The 20485-nt window shown below is 41.6% G+C and overlaps 1 protein-coding gene across 2 annotated transcripts in view; it reads left to right on the forward strand.

Annotated features, from left to right (window-relative positions):
• AGGF1 (angiogenic factor with G-patch and FHA domains 1) overlaps positions 1 to 18344 on the forward strand; it is a 25637-nt gene extending 7293 nt beyond the window's left edge. The window contains exons 2-15 of one of the 2 annotated variants that reach the window (XM_018557269.1): positions 266 to 356; positions 1810 to 2003; positions 3434 to 3436; positions 3578 to 3703; positions 3852 to 4037; positions 6211 to 6280; positions 10287 to 10398; positions 10481 to 10532; positions 10878 to 10979; positions 12284 to 12449; positions 14430 to 14512; positions 16353 to 16480; positions 17380 to 17479; positions 18153 to 18344. In XM_018557269.1, the coding sequence (XP_018412771.1) occupies positions 266 to 356; positions 1810 to 2003; positions 3434 to 3436; positions 3578 to 3703; positions 3852 to 4037; positions 6211 to 6280; positions 10287 to 10398; positions 10481 to 10532; positions 10878 to 10979; positions 12284 to 12449; positions 14430 to 14512; positions 16353 to 16480; positions 17380 to 17479; positions 18153 to 18344 (1605 nt within the window). Of the gene's footprint in view, positions 1 to 265; positions 357 to 1809; positions 2004 to 3433; positions 3437 to 3577; positions 3704 to 3851; positions 4038 to 6210; positions 6281 to 7989; positions 8252 to 10286; positions 10399 to 10480; positions 10533 to 10877; positions 10980 to 12283; positions 12450 to 14429; positions 14513 to 16352; positions 16481 to 17379; positions 17480 to 18152 lie in introns of both variants that reach the window. The other variant, XM_018557268.1, reaches the window with a different exon arrangement.
• Positions 18345 to 20485: the final 2141 nt, after the last annotated feature.

The following is a 20485-nucleotide window of genomic DNA, read 5'->3' on the forward strand; positions in this document are numbered from 1 at the left end:
GCTGCAACGGAGGGGGCGCACACCCGCACGCATATTACAACCGATCGGGCGTCTCTACTGACGCCCGAACGCTTGTATGTAAACGGCCATCGCTGGCTGTTTACATTCAAAGCCGATTTCCCGCTCGTGCGCGCCGCCCACCCGCTCTCAAGAAGCCGCTGTCCGGCCGTTTAATTACAACGGCCAGACAGCATGTTAATGCCCTAGCTTGCATAATGTCCATGGATTAAAGTATGTTTGTTTTGCTCCTATTTGTGTTTGGCAGGTAGAAGAATTATGTAAAGAAATCCATGAGCGTAATCAATCAGAAAAGGCTGACAAGGAAGTGCAAACAGATGATTCCTCTGCTTGGTCAGGTAAGCAGAGACTTGTATCTTAAAGTGACACTAAACCTTAAACAAAAATGTATCTTATTTGTGTGTCACTCGGCTGTAGATCCTCAAGTCATCTCTGAATTGGTGCTGACACTGTCCTTCCTTCTGGAGGGTGGCTACTTTGGTTCCCCATGGTCCCCGTGTGTGTTATAAAGTAGCCACTGCTCAAAGCTCACTCCAGTGATAGACACAATCTTAATACAAATTAATAAACTAAACGTAAGCACTGCATTAAAATGTCGGCGCTATATGAATACCTGTAATAAATATAATAATAAACATGAGATTGTAGTCCATCACAGGAGTGAGCTTGGAGCGGTGGCTACTTTACAACACACACAGGGACCATGGGAAACAATAGTCTGCAATAAACTGCAACATATTTTCAAGGTTTATTTACTAGATAAGTTGAAAACGTCCACACAAAAAAAGAGTGAAGAGTTACTTCAAATATCCAATCATGTTAAAAGCAAACTCTTGTTTCATTACACTTGTTTTATTTATTTCATATGCATGAGTAACAGTAAATCTTCGGTCTTTTTTTTTTTTTTAACTCTTTTAGTATAACAGCCTCAAAATCTTTGTTTTGTGGACATTCCCCCGAAAACACCATAAGATACATTTTTGTTATTGCATTTTTAAGGTTTAACTCCTGAGCTTAGTGTCACTTTAATAAGAATGTGTACATCCAAAATATCAAAATTAAGCTTTGTTTTTAGTGTTTCCATGTTTACGAGTGTGAATGCAATATTGTTAACAATAATATCATGTAAATGAATAATAAGAAGAGCAAGCAGTAGAAACTCTTAGGCCTGGTTCACACCTAGGCGTATTGCATATGCGCGTCTGTCGCGCGGTTTTTTTACCGCGATTCGGGACACACGCGCTTTTCCGAGGGCTACTTGGCTGTATCCCAATGGAAACGCGCAACAAAAACGGCCCAAAGTAGTACCTGTACCTTTTCAGGCGTGGGCCGTTTTGTAGCGCGTTAGGAACGGGCGGAAATACGCCAAGGTGGGAACCAGACCATTGAATACAATGGGATTTATATTTTTGAGCGTTTTGTAGAGTGTTCGTCGAGAGTAGAACGCGCTACAAAATGTTCAGGTGTAAACGAGGGCTTAGGGGTGTGGGTGTCTATAAAATCCATTATAGAAAAAAAGAACTAGATTCACTCAACCTCTCTAAAGCTTTTTCTTTTTTACATGTCACATCCATTCCTTATAGGGTGTAAAAGTCCTATCGACACAAAGCACTGAATTAGGAGTTGATGACGACTCCTGTATTGTATACCATGGTACAGACAGAAAGTCTGTTTCCTCAGTGAACTACAGTGATTTTTTTTTTTCATATTCTGTGTTATGTAGATAACTAATGTACTCCAAACATGTGTATCTGTTTTCTTTTTATGAATTGAGAATTGCTGTTCTTTCAGATTACTACAGCTACTATTATTCCTACTATGAAAATCACAACACAAGCACTTCCGCCAATGTGGATGCAAATCAGGAAAGTCAGCCGGTTGATGTGACCCCAGAAGCCACAACAGATGCACAAGAACCCCCCAAAGCAGACAGCAGTCCATGTGCAGGAGGAGAACAAGAAACAGACTATGCCCAACATGTTGCGGTAGGATAGGTTTTATTGAACCTCACCAGTAATATAAAATTCAGTTCTTACATTTATCATAGAACTATTAAGAAAATGATTGAATCCCTATGTTTTTCTTGAATAGTTCCATTTTGTTTGCTGTCATGGGAGGATGCAAACAAACATTCACACTGGGCACAGAGAAATGTTTTCCTTATGCACCTAGAGAGGAATTTATCAAAACTGGAGTGGACAAGATTTGGAGCAGTTTGAACCGGGGCAACCAATCGGCTTCTCTCTTCAGTTTGCGCAGTTAAGATTTGAAAATGAAAGAGAGAAGCTGATTGGTTGCCAATACCCATAAATACTAGCATTCTGCACTGAGTGATTTTAGTGCTGACGGCAAGTATTTATAAGGGGAAGATTAAGAGTTAACTATAGTGGTTGGGTTAAGAGATTTTATGGGGGCCAGTGATGCCAAGTGTAAGGGCCAGATTTATTTTTTTTGATGATCCCAGACACTTGTGAGCCTATGGATGAAATTCAGACCCGGGTCTGTTACCGTATATACTCGAGTATAAGCCGTCCCGAATATAAGCCGAGGTACCTAATTTTACAAAAAAAATGGGAAAAAGTATTATGTTAGATGTGAGGCAGCATTGAGGACTTTTGATTGCACATTTAAGGGCATATTTTCAAAGCAGTGAATTTGACATTCTCCAAGCATTCACTGCAAGTGAATCTTCCAGGTTCATGTGTTTTAAACAAAACTGATTCACCACCTGTGATTGGTTAGTTCCATTCACTGCTTGATTAACCTCCCTGGCGGTCTGATTATGTCAGTATTTTTTCCTCTATTTTTCACTTTTAAATTTCCCACCGGTTCCGCCCCTCTGCGACGCCGGCGCTTGCAGGGAAGGAACACGGAATACGGATGCTGGCATCGGCCGGAGGACACAGCAGGGCTCGTAGGGACAAGATAAGTGATGCTACATGGTAATCCCGAGTGTGGCTCGGGGTTACCGCTTTTGGTACTGAAAATTAACCCCGAGCCACACTCGGGATTACTGCCAGGAAGGTTAAGAGTAGCTTGCTCCCCCAGGTACTGGTAAAGTGTATGTGAAGGCAACCCTTTTTTTTCTTTTTTTTTAGTTTTGGGTAAATTGGGAAAGGGTTAGATTAGACCTTGTGTCAAGTTTTTATTGCTATTTGTGTACCCCCTCCCCTCTCTTTGTCCTGGTAAGCTTTGTATTTAAGACCAAAAGTAATGTGAAATTGTATTTTAGAATACGGTCAGGGCAATTCATCCAACGTGGATAAGTGTTAGGATTGGTACATTTCTCATTAGTTCCTGTGTGGTCACTAGTAAAATCTCACCCAACACAGGCACAATGACAAACTGCCTAAGATGGAAATTTCCCTCCCTTTGGGGAGATTACTTTGTATTTCCTGTTGTGTCTCTAGCACAGGAAGTGAAGTGATATCTCCCTACTGAAACACAGGTAGCAATAAATAAACTGATAATGGGGTTTTAATCCTTCTACACTCGATCCTTTCTAATTTAGTGAAATAAAAAAAACTTGGCTTATTTCCTTTTTACTTTTCAGGGCGAGGAAGGAACATCACTTGCTGAAAGCCTAAGAGCAACTGCAGAAGCTGCTTTGTCCCAAACCGGATTTACCTATGATGAAAGCACTGGCATGTACTATGACCACAGTACTGGATTCTACTATGACTCAGTATGTCCCTCCTTCACATTTCATTTGCAGTCAGCAGTGTTTACATAGCCTACCCTTTGCTGGACAACGGATATAATGCCACAATGTTAATGTATGATAGGAGGCTGAAACCAATATATATTTATTTATATTTAAATTTGCCAATTAGGAATCTCAGCTATATTATGATCCCTCAACTGGAATATATTACTACTGTGATGTGGAGAGTGGGCGATACCAGTTTCATTCAAGAGTGGATCTACAATCCTATACGGACACCCAAGCCAAGCCAAGCAAAGAAAAGAGAGTGAAGAAGAAAAAACGAGAGTCGGTCAGTGCACAGGAAGAGGACTGGGTAAGTAGCTACAATCACTTCGATATAATTACATGGCAGTGTGTGTCTGTGACCATTCAGCTGAGTGAGGATCTGTTTGATCACAGTTTGCTATATGCTGGCTATAAACACACCACAATGACAAAGATTCAAGCATCGCTTGTGAGAATCTTTAGGGAATTGTTATAAGTAATATTCGTAGCATCAAATATTGTGCATCAGAGCTGAATATTAGAAGCTGTCACTGTGACTGTGATCTGCCATCTTCCTTTACTATGCAGTGGCCCCTAACCTGGAACAAACCGTGTGTACAGCATGGATCACACCTCATAATCCTGTTTGTTTTAGGTCAGTGACTCACCAAGCAGTAAAGTAATACTATTATTATTATACAGGATGTATATAGCGCCAACAGTTTGCGCAGCGCTTTACAATATAAGGAAGACATTACAATCAAAATACAATTCAAGACAAGATGGTAAGGAGGACCCGGCCCGTAAAATGGTTTCACACCTCCAAAGGTTTATAGGCTTTTTTTAAGATCCCATAACCATGCAAATCTTTTGTATACAATGATCATCCAAATTGCAAGAGCAGTTCACTGTGCAAGTGTTAAAAAATAAAAAAAAGACAGACATGTTCTGCTAATAATTTACTATACTATTCGGCCTCATCTAGTGACCGTAATGCCATGTGAACACCTTTTGCTTATTATAAATCAGCCCCTTAGTGTTCAGCTCACTTAATACCAAATTCACAGTAGATGCTGCCCTTTTAAATAATAAACTGCATCATCCAGAGTTTATTATGAAAAAGGGTGTCTTCAGTGTACCCGACGCCTAGTCATTGATTTTTGATTCACATTTAACATATTTGTATTGAAATGAAACGCCAGTGGGATTTTCCCCGTGCATAGTGAGATTACCTCAACAATAAAACAGACACAGCAATAACAATTGTACAGAAGTTGTAACACTTGAAACTTTGCTAGAGGTTCACTGTATGTTGATCTTCACCAGCCACTAGTACTTGATACACACACACCCCTCTTACTGAAATGTTCCCTCAAGCGTTGCTGGCCTTCTCGTTTTTTTTAATTTTTGTATGAATAATACTAGAAATCATTGTAGTATTTGATCTATTAATAGTAAGGATGCACCGATACCGTTTTTTCGGTATCGAGTACCAATATTTTTTTTCGGCACTCGCCAATACAGATACTGGAAGCCCCATTAAGTAAGCCATGCGGCGTGTAATGACTCGCAACCTGGCTTCCTGATTAGCTGGGAAGCCGTCTCCATGCTTCTCGTCACTAGATGACGAGAGAGCATTGAGCCGGCTTTCTGGCCAATCGGGAAGCTGGGCGCGTGTAATGACTCGCTGTCCAGCTTCCTGATACCGGCAGCTCAGGTATCGGGCTAGGCATCGGAGCATTTGGGCAAGTACGAGTACTCTCCCAAATACTCGGCATCGGCACCAATATCGGTACATCCCTAATTAGGGTTAAGGCTTTAAGGGTTTAAGGCTCTCAAAATTGAACATATGAACAACACTGGTCTATCTCACGGTAGATAATTGTTTGGAGAGTGGCAAAGGTAACACATTTATCATGTTTTAAGAAGCAGTATATACGACCAGCATTATAAAGGTTTTTGTTACTATATGTCTGTATTGTTCTCATTGTTAAACTGTGATAATATGTGATATATATATGATAATGAAGTCTGTTTTTCACATGGAAAGTTGAGCTCTCCCAGCACTAAATAGAAATGAGTACAGAAATGATTTCCCCCTATATGTAAGCACTTGGCATTGCAAACTCGGTGGCATTCAGCATTGTGCAGTTCTGTGCTGCTGCTTTACTCTATATGCAGTCTCAAACACATTGTACATGTGCCTTGTCCTGTAATTGATTTTGTCATACTGTCACCCAGCAAAAGCACTATTGTATCGAATATGCTAATGTGTATTTTCTAATGTACATATTGACACTGGAGGGAATACATATTTACAATACAACAAAAAAATTGTTTTTAAAATGCAGCTTCTAATATGGTAAAAACCAGACCAAAGCGATTTTTCATTGAAATATGACCTACATAGCTACATATAATTCTCCAGGCCCTGGTTTAAAAAGCTGCAAACGTGTAGTCCTAATCACCTTGAGCTATGCTGACTATTATCCTGTATTTAGGTGCAAAACATGACAGAAAACATGGCTAGCTTAAGGATTTCTGCTTATGGAAAAACACCATCTAATAAAGGTAGAGTTGTTGTCTTTATTCTTTTGATTTTTATGGCTTTTTCTGTCCTCTAAATTATATTAATAAAAAGGTAAGGTATTATTTTTAGTAAGAACAGTGTCCAGTGTTGATGTTGAATTGAATAGTTACTATGCCAAGGCATTACAGTGAAGAACTCTTTAGGGTCCATTGACACCAGGGCTGCCCATTAGGTCGATCGCGATCTACCAGTCGATCGCCTAGCGATCACTGGTAGATCACGATGTCCTGTCTTCTCTGGATCCCCGCTGCTCTCCCCCATCTGTATGCAGCGGGGATCCGAGGAAAAGTGAAGCTGCAGTCGGCGGCGGGGGGCGAAGGATGGAGCCGTTATCACAGCAGCACGCCGAGTGGTGAGGAGAGAGAGCCACTTGGCCTGTATCTGACAGCCGGCGGCTCTCTCTCTCCTCACAGCACATGCTGCTGTTACAGCGGCTCCGTCGTTGTTTTGTTATGCTTCTTTAATTTTTTTATTCTTTTTTTTTTTTTTTTTTTACACTTTGTTGCTATCAAATAGTGACCTAAAAATCCCCTTATGTGATAGCCAATTTACATGACAGGTCCTCTTTATGGAGACATCAGAGGTCTCCAAGACCCCTAATGTCACCTAGGGACCCCCAGAGAAGCTGATGAAGCACAGATCTGCTTCAGCAGCTTCTCACCTGCACGCCCGATCGCTGACGGCTGTTTAATTACAACGGCCGGCCGGGAAGTTACTCGTCGGGCTCTGGTGTCCACGAGTGGAATTTTCAAGCCCTGGTTATATAAAACGTCAGAGTCTTTGTTGTGATCCTTGAGAATAAATTACTTTACAGTACAAACAGCTAGAGAGGTGAGTGAGGGTTTGTTTTAAAGCTTGTTGAAATTATGTTAATACTTCATTGTCCTGGTCTGGACAAAATACTTTTAAGGTGGAAAAATTCCCAAGCAAAAAAATTCAATCTGATTAGGTGCAGGAAGTGTTGAAAGAAAAAATTACTTTTCTACTCCCCTGCTGATTGGAACGGATGTCACAGTTGTGCCATCCGAGTCTGTCCAGTTTTTTTCCTTATCTTGCGATGGAGGAAAAAAATGAAATTACTGGACCCATGTTGGTCAATGGGGAATTGGATGTAAACGGACACGTGTCTGTTTATATCAAATTACCCATCGGCCACAGCCAGGTCTGTCACAATGGAGCTCTGATCCATATTTTTTTTTTCTGGACCTGCTGCCCCCTTTGTTGCACTTAGTCATGTTTAAAAAGCAAAAGGGAGATACATCCAGATAGGCAGAATCTCCCAAGTCTTCTTTCTAGCCACACTAACACAGAGAACAGCATGCGATTTGCAGGATGGGGTAGACAGGATAGCTGCTGGGTGACTCAGTACACACATCTGCTCACATCAAGATCATAGCCACTCACCCCCCCCATATAGATATTTGAAGTCTTCGAGTCTATAAATGTGTGTTATATCTTGTGTTTACTATATGTATATAGTATTTATTAAAAGGTGCTTCCATGAGAGTGTTTACAGAGCAAGGCTGTCTCTCTAGTCCTTACTGCCTCTTGCTCCTAACACACACACACTGAGGCATATATGAAGTGATTGGACCAGTGCTGGAAAAGCTCAACTTTCTTATGATTGGTTAACTTGATATGCTTGGTTCTGGTTCCATTGTTCCTGAGTGTTGTCCCAATTTTTCTTAAGGCTTCAGAGGAGATGAGAGAATCCTTCTCCTGTAGTACAGACCATGAGAGAGTATGTCCAAATGAAAGGGAAGAGCCTTCTAGTGGAAACAAGAAGCTCAAGCTGAGCAGTCAGGTGGCAGAGTCCAGTACCAGGGACAGCTCCTCTTCTGTAGAGGACAGTGAACCAGAAGAGGGCGAGCTCACAGACTCTGAGAAGACATCCAGCGATGAAGAAATATCCAGTGCAGATAGTTCCTCCACTCACAACTCTGACACTGAAGGTGATCATGATAGCAGTGTTGACGGTTTTCTTAGCCAAATGATAACTAGTTTTGTATTGTATGGTATCAACAAATTCAGGCCACAGAGAGCCTGTCCACAATGGGGTTTTATTGTGGCTTACAAATGTGAGCCAATTGCTGGAACAAATAAAATGGTGCTGTTTATCCTTATGAATTTAAAGTTGGTTTGTATGTTTTTTCATGTTGGGGATGTACCGATATTTTTTTTTTCCGGTACTCGCCAATACCAATACCGGAAGTCCCATTTAAGGAAGCCAGGCGGCCTGATTAGCCAGGAAGCCGGGCGGCGTGTAAAGACTCTCCACCTGGCTTCCCGATTAGCAGGGAAGCAGTCCCCATGCTTCTCGTCACTACGTGACAAATAAGCATGGAGCCAGCTTTCTGGCCAATATGTAATGACACGGCGCCCAGCTTCCTGGTTGGCCGGGAAGCTGGCTCCATGCTCCAAGCTGGGCGCCGCGTCATTACACAGTGCCCGGCTTTCTGATTGGCCAGCTTCCTGACCAATCAGGAAGTATCGGGCTAGGCATCTGAGCATTTGGGCGAGTACTCACCCAAATACTGGTCATCGGCACCGATACTGGTATCCGTATCTGGTATCAGTGCAAGAGTTTATCTCAGCTTGGGTAGAAATCAATGCCCTATATAGAACCCGGACCTAGGTAAAAGGTGCTTCCACTGGGGTACCAGGATCAGTCTGAATACTAATGCAGGTACTTGGAGCTTTTATTGTTCCCCTAGAAGTAAATGGTTTCTGTACACGTGTCTACTACTGACCCATGTATGTTCAGTCTATTATGTCAATTATATCAGACCTGCCTTGTATTTTAGGTTTGATAATTTAAAGGGGAACCCTAGATTTTGCCAAAAATGCATTATATATTAGCATGGTCATGCTGTTAGTATGTAACAGTATATTGCAGTAAGAATTTTTTATGCCTGCTGAGATCTCCTCAAATTGTAAATGCGCAAATGAGCACCGCTTGCAAATCCAACAGCCAGAATAATAGAAAGATGCAGGGGCTATATATACATACAAATACTCTATATATTTGTTTTGTTTTTTGACGCAGACCTGCTTGAAGAGGTATGCAGAGGATAAAAAGAACCACACAGTAATGCTACTTGCATTACATTTTCTGCATATTGGTAACTGTTAGAGCTAAATACATTTGGCACAGTCTGACTTGAACACAGTGAGCATCCTAACTAAACAATCCATTAAATTTGTGTTCATGCAAGCGGGGCCCTTGCACAGTGTAGTTGGTGGTCTAAAGCAGGGTTACACTTCAGCCCTCCAGCTGTGGTGAAAGTACAAATCCCATCATGATCCATCCGGCTACCCCTGATCTAAAGGATACCATAAGGCCCGGTTCACACCTGGGCATTTTGTAGCGCGTTCGAACGCTCTGCAAAACGCTCAAACACCGAAATCCCATTATTTCCTATGGGTATGGTTCACACCTGGGCGTATTACAGGCCGTATGAATGCGCTACAAAACGTCCTACGCCCAAAGAAGTACAGGAGCTTCTTTGAGGCGTTTTTGTCGTGCGTTACAGCCAAGTAGCCCTCTGAAACGCGCGTTTGTCGTGCGTTTTTTTTAACCACGAATCGCGGTAAAAATGCGCGACGAACGCGCATATTCGATACGCCTAGGTGTGAACCCAGCCTAAGGTTGCCGCATGTATTGTCCGTTCACCATACATACTTGTTTATAAATTAGAAGTGTGCTAACAATAAAAAAAAATCTTACTTAAAGCAACCAATCAAAATCAATTTTTCCAAGTCTGCTCTGCCACATCTGCTATATTTGAAGCCTGATTGGTTGCTATAGACTGCAAGACGTTTTCTTGTTGGCAAACTTTTTCCTACACAAGGGTCCTGTTGTTGTTTTCACATGGAAAAGGTTGCTCTTTCAGTTTAACAATGGCAGAGCCAGTATTTCACTCTTTATATTTTTCTGTTAACCTGTGAAGCTTCTAAAGAGAGCTAATCTCTCCTGTTCTTGTGCAGACACAGAGGAGATCTGGCCTCCATGTATTCGGGTAATCGTGGTTCGGTCACCGGTGCTTCAGAAAGGATCCCTGTTCATAATTACAGCTGTAAAAAGTGCCACCATTGGGAGGTAGGTGGAGCTTGGGGGATAGAAGAGATAATGTGTATTTTGGTGATCAGGGTAAAGTACAATGTTTGATTTTCTCATTTAGGGAAAAGGACATGGGGCATACAATCCGTATCCCAGAGGTTGGCGTCAGTAAGGTAAATAGCTCCACCTCTTCTACTATCTAAAGTGGAATAAAACCATTCATGGGCTAAAGTGTAATGTTCACGGTGGTTCAGATTTTGAATTCACTCATCAATGCACTCTTACCTGTTCTAGAAAGATGACAGCTGGAATCTTGTTGCTGTGGGCAGCACAGACACTTTCCTTCCATTTTGTTTTTCCATACGAGTCTCCGATTTTATTTTGGATTTGTTCAGTTGCGGTCACATCAAGCCCTGCCAGAATATGCTGATCCTATAGACGGATATTTATGAATATCTTGTAAATGTGCTTTTTTTTCCCCTGTATTAACTGCTAATACCGATTTGTCTTCCCTTCAGTTTCATGCAGAAGTCTACTTCGACCACGATTTACAGAATTATGTTCTTGTTGATCAAGGCAGCCAAAATGGCACAGTCATTAATGGTAACCAGATCCTACAAGTAAGTGTCCTCTCTTTAAAAACTTCACTACCAAAGCCATTGTTTATTTTTTACACACACAACAAAAAGCACATTTTAGGCTTAAGAATTAGTTAAAATCTCCAAACATTCTATTCTATATTACTTGTGGACCCCACTAAAACTGATCACGCGCAGATGCAGGGAATGACAACTCTGTACCCCGAAGTGACAACATCGCTGTTGCTTCTGGGTTCATTTACCGGAGGGGAGGTCAGCGAACGGATCTGAAGTTAATGTTTTTAGTGTGTGTTTTTATTTATTTTTTAACCACTTGCTGACCAGGTGTTTAGACCACGCACGAGTGGGCGGGACTAACGGGCCGTGTATACACGGCCTGTTACATCCAGGAAGCTCCCGGCCGGCCGTTTATACACAACGGCCGGCCGGGATGTAGTTAATAAAGCAATGGTCGTATATAGATGGTTAAAATAAGAAATTGTCTAAAATAATAATCACCATAAACCTTTTTAGTTTTTTTTTATTCCGTGATTGCTTAGTAGGTATATTGGCATAATGTTATGATCACATAGTGTGTGTGTGTATTATAGTCTTAATGCAGTACTCCTCTCTGATTTCAACATTAAGATTGTATGATGTTAAGTTCCCTACCACATGCATGTGTAAATAGCCTGAATGTAAAACCTATTCTAATGTATTGTAGGGCTAAACTTAAAAAGTACTGTTAAAGTTCTCAAATTAAATAATCCAGGAAGCTCCCGGCCGGCCGTTTATACACAACGGCCGGCCGGGATGTAGTTAATAAAGCAATGGTCGTATATAGATGGTTAAAATAAGAAATTGTCTAAAATAATAATCACCATAAACCTTTTTAGTTTTTTTTTATTCCGTGATTGCTTAGTAGGTATATTGGCATAATGTTATGATCACATAGTGTGTGTGTGTATTATAGTCTTAATGCAGTACTCCTCTCTGATTTCAACATTAAGATTGTATGATGTTAAGTTCCCTACCACATGCATGTGTAAATAGCCTGAATGTAAAACCTATTCTAATGTATTGTAGGGCTAAACTTAAAAAGTACTGTTAAAGTTCTCAAATTAAATGACACTGCCCAACATTGTAATAACTGCCATGACTCTACATGGCTATATATTTATTACTACCTCAATCCTATAACTCGTTGCCTTTCTCCTTTTAAACTTTTCTTTTAAAAAATGTAGGCTTTTTAAAAACAAATGTCGGAAAAAGGCTGATTCCTTGTTGCATCCTGCATGCTTGCTGTGCAAAATGTTCATTAAAATCTTCTTCCTTCCGTGTTACAGCCTAAAACAGTGTGTGAACCCTACGTGCTACATCATGGAGATGAGGTTAAATTTGGGGAGACTGTCCTGTCCTTCCATGTGCACCCTGGCAGTGAAACCTGTGATGGATGTGAGCCTGGGCAAGTCAGGGCACATCTCCGTCTAAATCAGAAAGAAGAGGGCTCAGGTAAGGTGTTTCTTTGTTGTAGGGATTTTTCACATTTTTGGTAAAGTAGAAAAGCCTTTTATTGGTGGAGAAACGCACATGGCACAATGTCAGCTGACTGAATTTGGTTCTGGAAGTAACAGCAGGCAGTCTCCTGGTGAAAAGAAGGACATCCCAGTTCTAGTTTTGAATCCTTCAATCAGTGATTCCTGCTAGTTCCCTTTCAAGGTTAAGGTGACCCTAAACTAAGGAGTTATATGTTAAAAATACATTCAAGTACCTTAACTATTAACAGAAATGTATCTTATTTGTGTATCACGCAGCTGTAGATCCTGAAATCGTCTCTGAATTGGAGCTGACACTGTCCTTCCTTCTGGAGGGGGGCTACTTTTGTTCTCTATGGTCCCTGTGTGTTGTAAAGTAAAACAGTAGAAAGGCATCATGGCACACTCACAAACCAGCATGTAAAACAACATGTCTCACCACTAAGGATAATAACAGAGGTTTGGATACACGTCTTCAGCCGAGGATGTGAAAGCTTCACTGCCGCGCCAAGGCACCTCTTATAGTGCGGTCCTAACTCTAAACTATGAGAGTCTCCATCTTGGAGCACAATTGTTTTGCTTGTGTTGTAAAGTAGTCACGGCTCCAAGCTCTCTCCCATGATGGACTACAATCTCGCCTTTAATTTGTACTGAGGTTGAAGTCCATCTCGGCAGTGAGCTTGGAGCGGTGGCTACTTTACAACACACACAGGGACCATAGAGAACAAAAGTAGCCATCCTCCAGAAGGAAGGACAGTGTCAGCACCAATTCAGAGACGATTTGAGGATCTACAGATGAGTGATACACAAATAAGATACATTTCTGTTAATAGTTAAGGTACTTCAATGTATTTTTAACATTTAGATCCTGAGTTTAGTGTCACTTTAATTAAAACTTACTAGTTTTAGAAAACTAGATCTGAACTAGATGATGTTTAGTATACTTGAGCAGTAACAAGGACCTTAACGGGTAATATTTTCGTGAAAGCTGCATATTTAAAGGATTATAATATAATCAACTACTGGAATAACATTAACATTTTACAGCATATTTATAATTTTACTGATTGGGTTTTAAACTGTTATAATAATCAGACTTTTAAATCTGAACCCCAGGCAGACAACTAAAATAAAGATGAACTGCATATATGGGAGCTGTTTTATCTGCCAAAGGATTTGTATTTGTGCCTATTTAGTACTGATATTTACACAGCTCTGCCACACTACAGTACATAGCCCCGTCTAGGAAGCAACCTAAACTTTCTCTGCTGCAGTTTTATTTTCACTTACAGGTCTTCTCCCCAACCCCACACTATGACTAGATAGTGAAAAGGAGACCTTTCTCTTCTTCACTCTAATCCCTTTTCTACAGAATAAAAAGAGTCATCACTCAAACTAGCCCCAATATTTACTTTACCTGGTTGTAGCTTAAACAATAGAAACCATACCACCTCCAACACCTCACATTTCTCCTTCTGTCAGCATGATCCTTGCACTGCAGAACAGATGGCTTGCTCCTCGTTCTGCTTTTCTCCTCTGAGCTTTGCTGTAAAGTAGACTCCAAGAGGCTAATATCAAGTCAGTTTAGTTCCTTACACTGCTTTACTTTAAAAAAGACATTTAATGATGTATTGTCATTTTGTCCTGCTTTGAGCATTTCAACGGGCTTAATTAATAGAAAGCATGCAGATCTTGTGCACCGTTTTAAATAGTGCAGGCCCATCTGTATTTTTCTTATTTCTGTGTTAGCTTTTATCAGCTTTTACTATTGATCTGATTATGAGGCTGAAGGTTACAATTATTTTACAATGTACAATGATGCCTGCCAAGGTTCTACAAAATGAATCTGCAGAAGGCACTCCCTATCGCTATCCATTCTATGTACACAGTTCAGAAGTGACATCGTCCTCTGTGAAGGGATCAGCAGTTCTGTGTTTGACTTTTCTTTCATGTACAGTTGGCCCTGTCATCAGTAAAGAAGGAAAGGAAGAGCTGAGACGACGTGGACTTAAACAAATCAGAGAGAAGTACGGATTGCAGGTAGGGGGCTGTCAAATTATTATCAAATGTAAAAAATATCTAAAGCCAAAACTTGTATATTTTTTCAATTTGAATAGAGTGTAAAAATGTTGAACCCCTGCCAGGTTTTTATTGCTGTCTCTTTCCCACTTAAGGGGAAGTACCCCTCTCTGTTTGCCCTGGTGACCATTGTCACTGGACGGAAAGTGATGGGAAATCCAGAATTTTACTATAACGGAAATAAAGGAGAACAAAACATGGCAACAAATAAAAACATGAAATGACCCGTGTTCAAAAGTCTGCATGCCCTTAGTTCTTAATACTGTGTATTGTACCCTTTAGCATCAATGACCGTGTTCTGCAGTCTTTTGTAACAGTTGTCTATGAGGCCCCGAATTCCTGCAGGTGGTATAGCTGCCCATTTATCTTGGCAAAATGGTCATGCAAAGTCTCTGGTCGTCTTGCATGAAACGCACGTTTGAGATCTCCCCAGATTGGGTAGATGATATTGAGGTCAGGAGACTGTGATGGCCACTCCAGAACCTTCACCTTTTTCTGCTGTAACCAATGGAGGGACAACTTGGCCTTGTGCTTTGGGTTATTGTCGTGCTGGAAAGTCCAAGAGCGTCACATGTGCAGCTTTCTTGCAGAAGAATGCAAATTGTCTGCCAGCATTTTCTGATAACATGCTGCATTCATCTTGCCATCAATTTTGACAAGATTCCCGGTGCCTTTAGAGTTCACCCCCCCCCCCCCCAAGACATGTGAGCCACCACCATGCTTCACAATGGGGATGGTATGCTTGTCGCTATAGGCCTTCTTGATCCCTCTTCAAACATGGCTGTGACCATAAAGCTCTATTTTGGTCTTGTCACTCCAAATTACAGTGTGCCAGAAGCTGTGAGGCGTGTCAAGGTGTTGTCAGGCATATTGTAACCGGGCTTTTTTGTGGCATTGGCGCAGTAAAGGCTTCTTTCTGGCAACTCGACCAGGCTGCTAATTTTTGTTCAAGTATCATCGTATTGTGCTCCTTGAAACAACCACACCGTCTTTTTCCAGAGCAGCCTGCATTTCCCCTGAGGTTACCTGGGGTTTTTTTTTTGTATCCCACACAATTCTTCTGGCAGTTTGGCTGCAATCTTTCTTGGTCTACCTGACCTTGGTTGGTATCAAGAGATCCCCGAATTTTCCACGTCTTAATAAGTGATTGAACAATACTGATTGGCATTTTCAAGGCTTTGGATATCTTTTTACATCCTTTTCCATCTTTATAAAGTTCCATTACCTTGTTACACAGGTCTTTTGACAGTTCTTTTCTCCTCCCCATAGCTCAGTATCTAGCCGGCTCAGTGCATCCACGTGAGAGCTAACAACCTCACTGACTATTTATACACAGACACTAATTGCAATTTAAATAGCCACAGATGTGGAAAAATTATCCTTTAATTGCCATTTTAACTCGTGTGTGTGTCACCTTTTTGTGTCTGTAACAAGGCCAAACATTCCAGGGTATGTAAACTTTAGATCAGGGGCATTTGGGTGATTTCTGTTATCATTATGATTTAAAAAGAAGCCAAACAACTGTGATAATAAATGGCTTCATATGATCACTATCCTTAAATAAAAGACAGTTTTTTGGCATGATCAGTCATATTTCCAATATCAATGCCAAAATGTCACAATTTCTGCCAGGGTATGCAAACTTTTGAGCACAAGTGTACATGAAATCACGCTCTCAACAGTATTATTTGTATCTCTGAGCAGCAGAAGATGTGAAAGCACAGAACACATTTTCTTAGATAAAGGTGCCTGTTCTTGATGTATACGCTGATGGTAGTTTGCACCTTTTTTCTCTTATTAGGGTGTGGGCTATGAAGACAACAAAGTTCTTAAGAATCCCAAGTACAAAGACAGAGCAAGCAGACGGCGCAATGTGGTGGGAAGTGAAGGAACCTTCCAGAGAGATGACGCTTCAGCATCTGTACATGTGTAAGCTTCATTATGGAATATCAAATCCACTAGTGTGGGCTCATAATTCCGTTGTGGTTTGTTGTTGTTTTATCCATGGGTTTATACTGCTGCAAGGCTATCTAAGGTACAACAATTCAAAAAATGTAATAAACTGAGGTTCATACATTATATGGCCAAAACTATGTGGACACCCCATCAAATAAATGAGGTCAGATGTTTGCAGTGAGGGATACTGTTAATGATACAGCATACAAAGATATTATAGATATGGGCATGCTTCCAACCTTGTGGCCATTTGGCGAAGGCCCTTTCCTGTCCCAGGACAACTGTGCACATAGCCAGGTCCTTAAAGACATGGTCTAATGAGTTTGGTGTGGAGGAACATGAGCCCTGACCTCAACCCTACTGAACAAACCTTTGGTTTAATTGGAACAGCAATTGTGAGCCAGGTCTTTTATTCAACACCAATATCTGACCTCATAAATGGGCTTTTGACTGAGTGGGCACAAATTCCCAGTAATACATTCCAAAATTTTGTGGAAAACCCTTCCCAGAAGAATGAAGGTTGTTATGACCGGGACTCCATCTTAATGCCTATGGTTTTGAAATGGAACAGCCAACAATTTCATATAGTTGTCATGGCCAAACTCCCACAGACGTTTGGCCATAGACTGTCTATAAACGGTGGGAAAAGAAGAGCAATCAGTGAGAATTCTACTTTAATTCTATAAATTCTAAGTTAACTTACACCAGGAGCTGCTGAAACCTGGGCAGTACATTCCCCACTGTTATTCAGATCTTAGCAGAGAGCCCAGTTGTGCAGGGCATGAAACCTAAATATGTCTGGAAGTGAAAGTAAGTGCGTTATGTTAAAGTAACAGTGACTATAAAGTGACATTTGTGTTTCTTTTATGCAGGGAAATCAATGACAGTAATAAAGGAAGGAAGATGCTTGAGAAGATGGGATGGAAAAAAGGTGAAGGGCTGGGCAAGACTGGTGATGGCATGAGAGATCCGGTAAGCTGTTATGTTTCTCTCTGTACTCTTGATTTATAATATTGTCACAATGAATCATACTGACACTACATTGTAAGTAGAACCAGGCAGTAGTAGGTTTTTATGAAGCTGCAGAGGTTTTATCCATAGATGGTTAGTGGTAATGATTCATTTCTATAGATAGTTCAGTCCCATCTCCAAAAATATATCAAAGCTATACTTGAATTTTTTTTTTTTTACACACACCGATACCGTTTTACCGGTATTGACTACCAGTACCGATTATTCATATTTCTGTACTCGCCGATACTGGAGTTTGTCCAAGCACACTCAATACTGTGAGCATCGAAGCTCTGAACCGTGACTTACCAAGCTAACACCCCGTTCTGGATGCCCGACCGATCCCCTCCCCTTCCCCCACCCTGCCACAACTGATTGGAACAGGAAGGGTGGTGTGTCAGTCACAGTTTGAGAAGGTTTGGCCAAACTGGGTTAGAATTTTTAAAAAAAGCGATTGTTTACCGGCGGGTTTCAACTATACTAGCTTCCACTTAATTGGAGTTCTTAGGGCTTATGGCTGCATATTGTCTTTTGATGAAATACATTATGCTGTGGTGGCTTTGCTGACCACTCCTGGAACGTTCTGTCATACTTCAGCTGTTTACTGACCTGGTGATACTCTCTACTATACCAGATTCAACTCCAGTTACATAAGAAGCAGGCCGGTCTGGGGACACACAACCCTACCTCCATTGAAGACAGGCAGAACCCATCACACAACAAGAAGAATTGGGAGAAAGCACGAGAGAGATACGCAGAGAATTTCCAGAATGATAACAAACCTAAAGCAAAGAAGGTCCCTTCCTGGGTCAAGAGCACACAGTGAATCTCAATTTTATTTAAATGTTTATATATAAACTGCAGCATATAGTTTGCCAATGGAGCTGGGTCAGCATTTGGCAGGCAGACTTCAAGGATAAGTGCACTTTTCAGAAGACACTAACTTATCCTTTAGGCCCCTTTTAAGGTGATGTCACCGCTCCGTCCTTCCTTCCTTCCCTGTACATGGGTGACTACTTACTGAGTTCCAACAGGCCCGGCCTGTGCTGATTGTTTACATCCAGTGGCAGGCGTCTTCTTCTCCTGGCATCTCTTCTGCGCCTATGCAGTACATCCCCATATCCTCTAAGCAGACCTTCCCCCCCCCCCCTTTCACTAAAAATCACCTCAGCATGCAGCTCTGCTTGCTGATATGAAATCATCTTCCATTCATTACTTAAACAAACATATTTCTTTTTTTTACTTGGCATCAGTGATGTAATCTGTGCCGAAGTGTTGCATCCTGGGAAGATGACATCAGCAGAGCATTGCTGGGAAATCTCATGAGATCTCAGCGACAGGCATTTTCCTTCCCTGGGATGATGTGCATGGTCACATGTGCCAGTAATCCAGAAAGTAAAAGGAGATCTAGTAATCTGCCCTTAGTTACAATGGCCACTGTCAGAAGAATGGGGAGGAAAAGAGAAATAAGGAATGCAAAGCCGACAATTATCTGTCAGTATCTGTTTGTAGATTGTCATTACTAAACATTTCTAAAGGTGTGCTTGTCATGTCGAAGATAAAAGTTCCTCTTTAAGGTCCTTAGTGTTATCATGTGAAGAATCAACCCGAGTTGGAATGCTCCGATACCTTTCCGGACACGGAACTTCTGGTCAGAGCAAGATTTCCTCTGAGCGGCAGTGCCGTAGGGGAACATGGAGCCAGCTTCCCATGCAAGCAGGAAGGTGGGCAGCCAGTAATGACAACCCGCCACCCGGCTTCCTGATTTGCCTGGAAGCCGACTCCGTGCTGATTGGCTGGGAAACCGGCTTTCTAGTCAATCAGCATGCAACCAGTTAATCGGCCAATTAGGGAGGCAGGTTATAACTTGCCGCCCGGCTTCCTGATTGGCCGGGAAGCCAGCTCGATACTGATTGGCTTCACAGCCAATCACTATCAAGCTGGCCAAACTACATGGGGCCGGCTTCCCGGGCAATCCAGATGCCGGGCAGCATGTCATTACCCTGAAGCAAAATATTGGTACTCGATACCGAAAAACCAGGATCGGTGCCTCTCTGGTTTTTAGTTTAGATTTAGTGGCAACACAACTGAGTCATTCTAACACTTTTTTTTTTCCCCCAAAGCAAACCTGTCCAGTTTATTCAGAAGAAACCTTCATCACTAATCTGTCCTGTATAATAATATATCTATGTCTGCAGATGTGTTCTAATATATACACAATATCAATTACCTAGTGTGACCATATCTCCTGCTATAGCAGGAATGGGGGGAGTCCTAGCGCACGGTTCTGAGGTGTGAGGCCTGAAGTGCCCTTTTACCATCTTTACGCATTCATGATGTAGAACAGACGCAGGCAACCTGTGCTGTGGAGAAGCAGCCAGGCTCTGTTGTTTCCCCACCATAAGCAGTAGAGGGGTGCGTAGTCCACAGAGTATTGCAGGACTATTGAGCCCTGTATGTGCTCTGACTGTGTGTAAGTGAATTGAATGATACACCTCATGTTGTATTACATACTTATTTATCACCACTATTATACTATAGGAGCAGACTGAATGATCCTAAACACAGAGCAGGACAAAGTCAACATTTTCCTGTGAATTGCCATACAATCAGGTAGTGTGACTTGATGTGTATAGAATTGTTTCAGCTTCTGGATTCACTTCAGCTTAGAGTGACTTCCTAATTGCTGGGAGATCGTTCACATAAGTATGGGACTGCATTGTGTGCAATGGTTAGATGGGGGGTCTGGCGTCCACAGAAGGCAGTTGTCTTAGAGCAGGAGTGGGCAACTTTGGCCCTCTAGCTGTTGTGGAACTACAAATCCCATGAAGCTTTGCAAGACTCTTACAGCCACGATGAGATTTGTAGTTAAAGCACAGCTGGAGGTCTGGAGTTGTCCACCCCTGTCCTAGTGAGAGTTTGCTTACTGTCATAGGTAGGCTGTATTACACATTTTCTCACACCTGG

This window comes from Nanorana parkeri, unplaced genomic scaffold (genome assembly GCF_000935625.1).
Source record: "Nanorana parkeri isolate BGI_ZX_2015 unplaced genomic scaffold, ASM93562v1 scaffold277, whole genome shotgun sequence".
Classification (NCBI taxonomy): Eukaryota; Metazoa; Chordata; class Amphibia; order Anura; family Dicroglossidae; genus Nanorana; species Nanorana parkeri.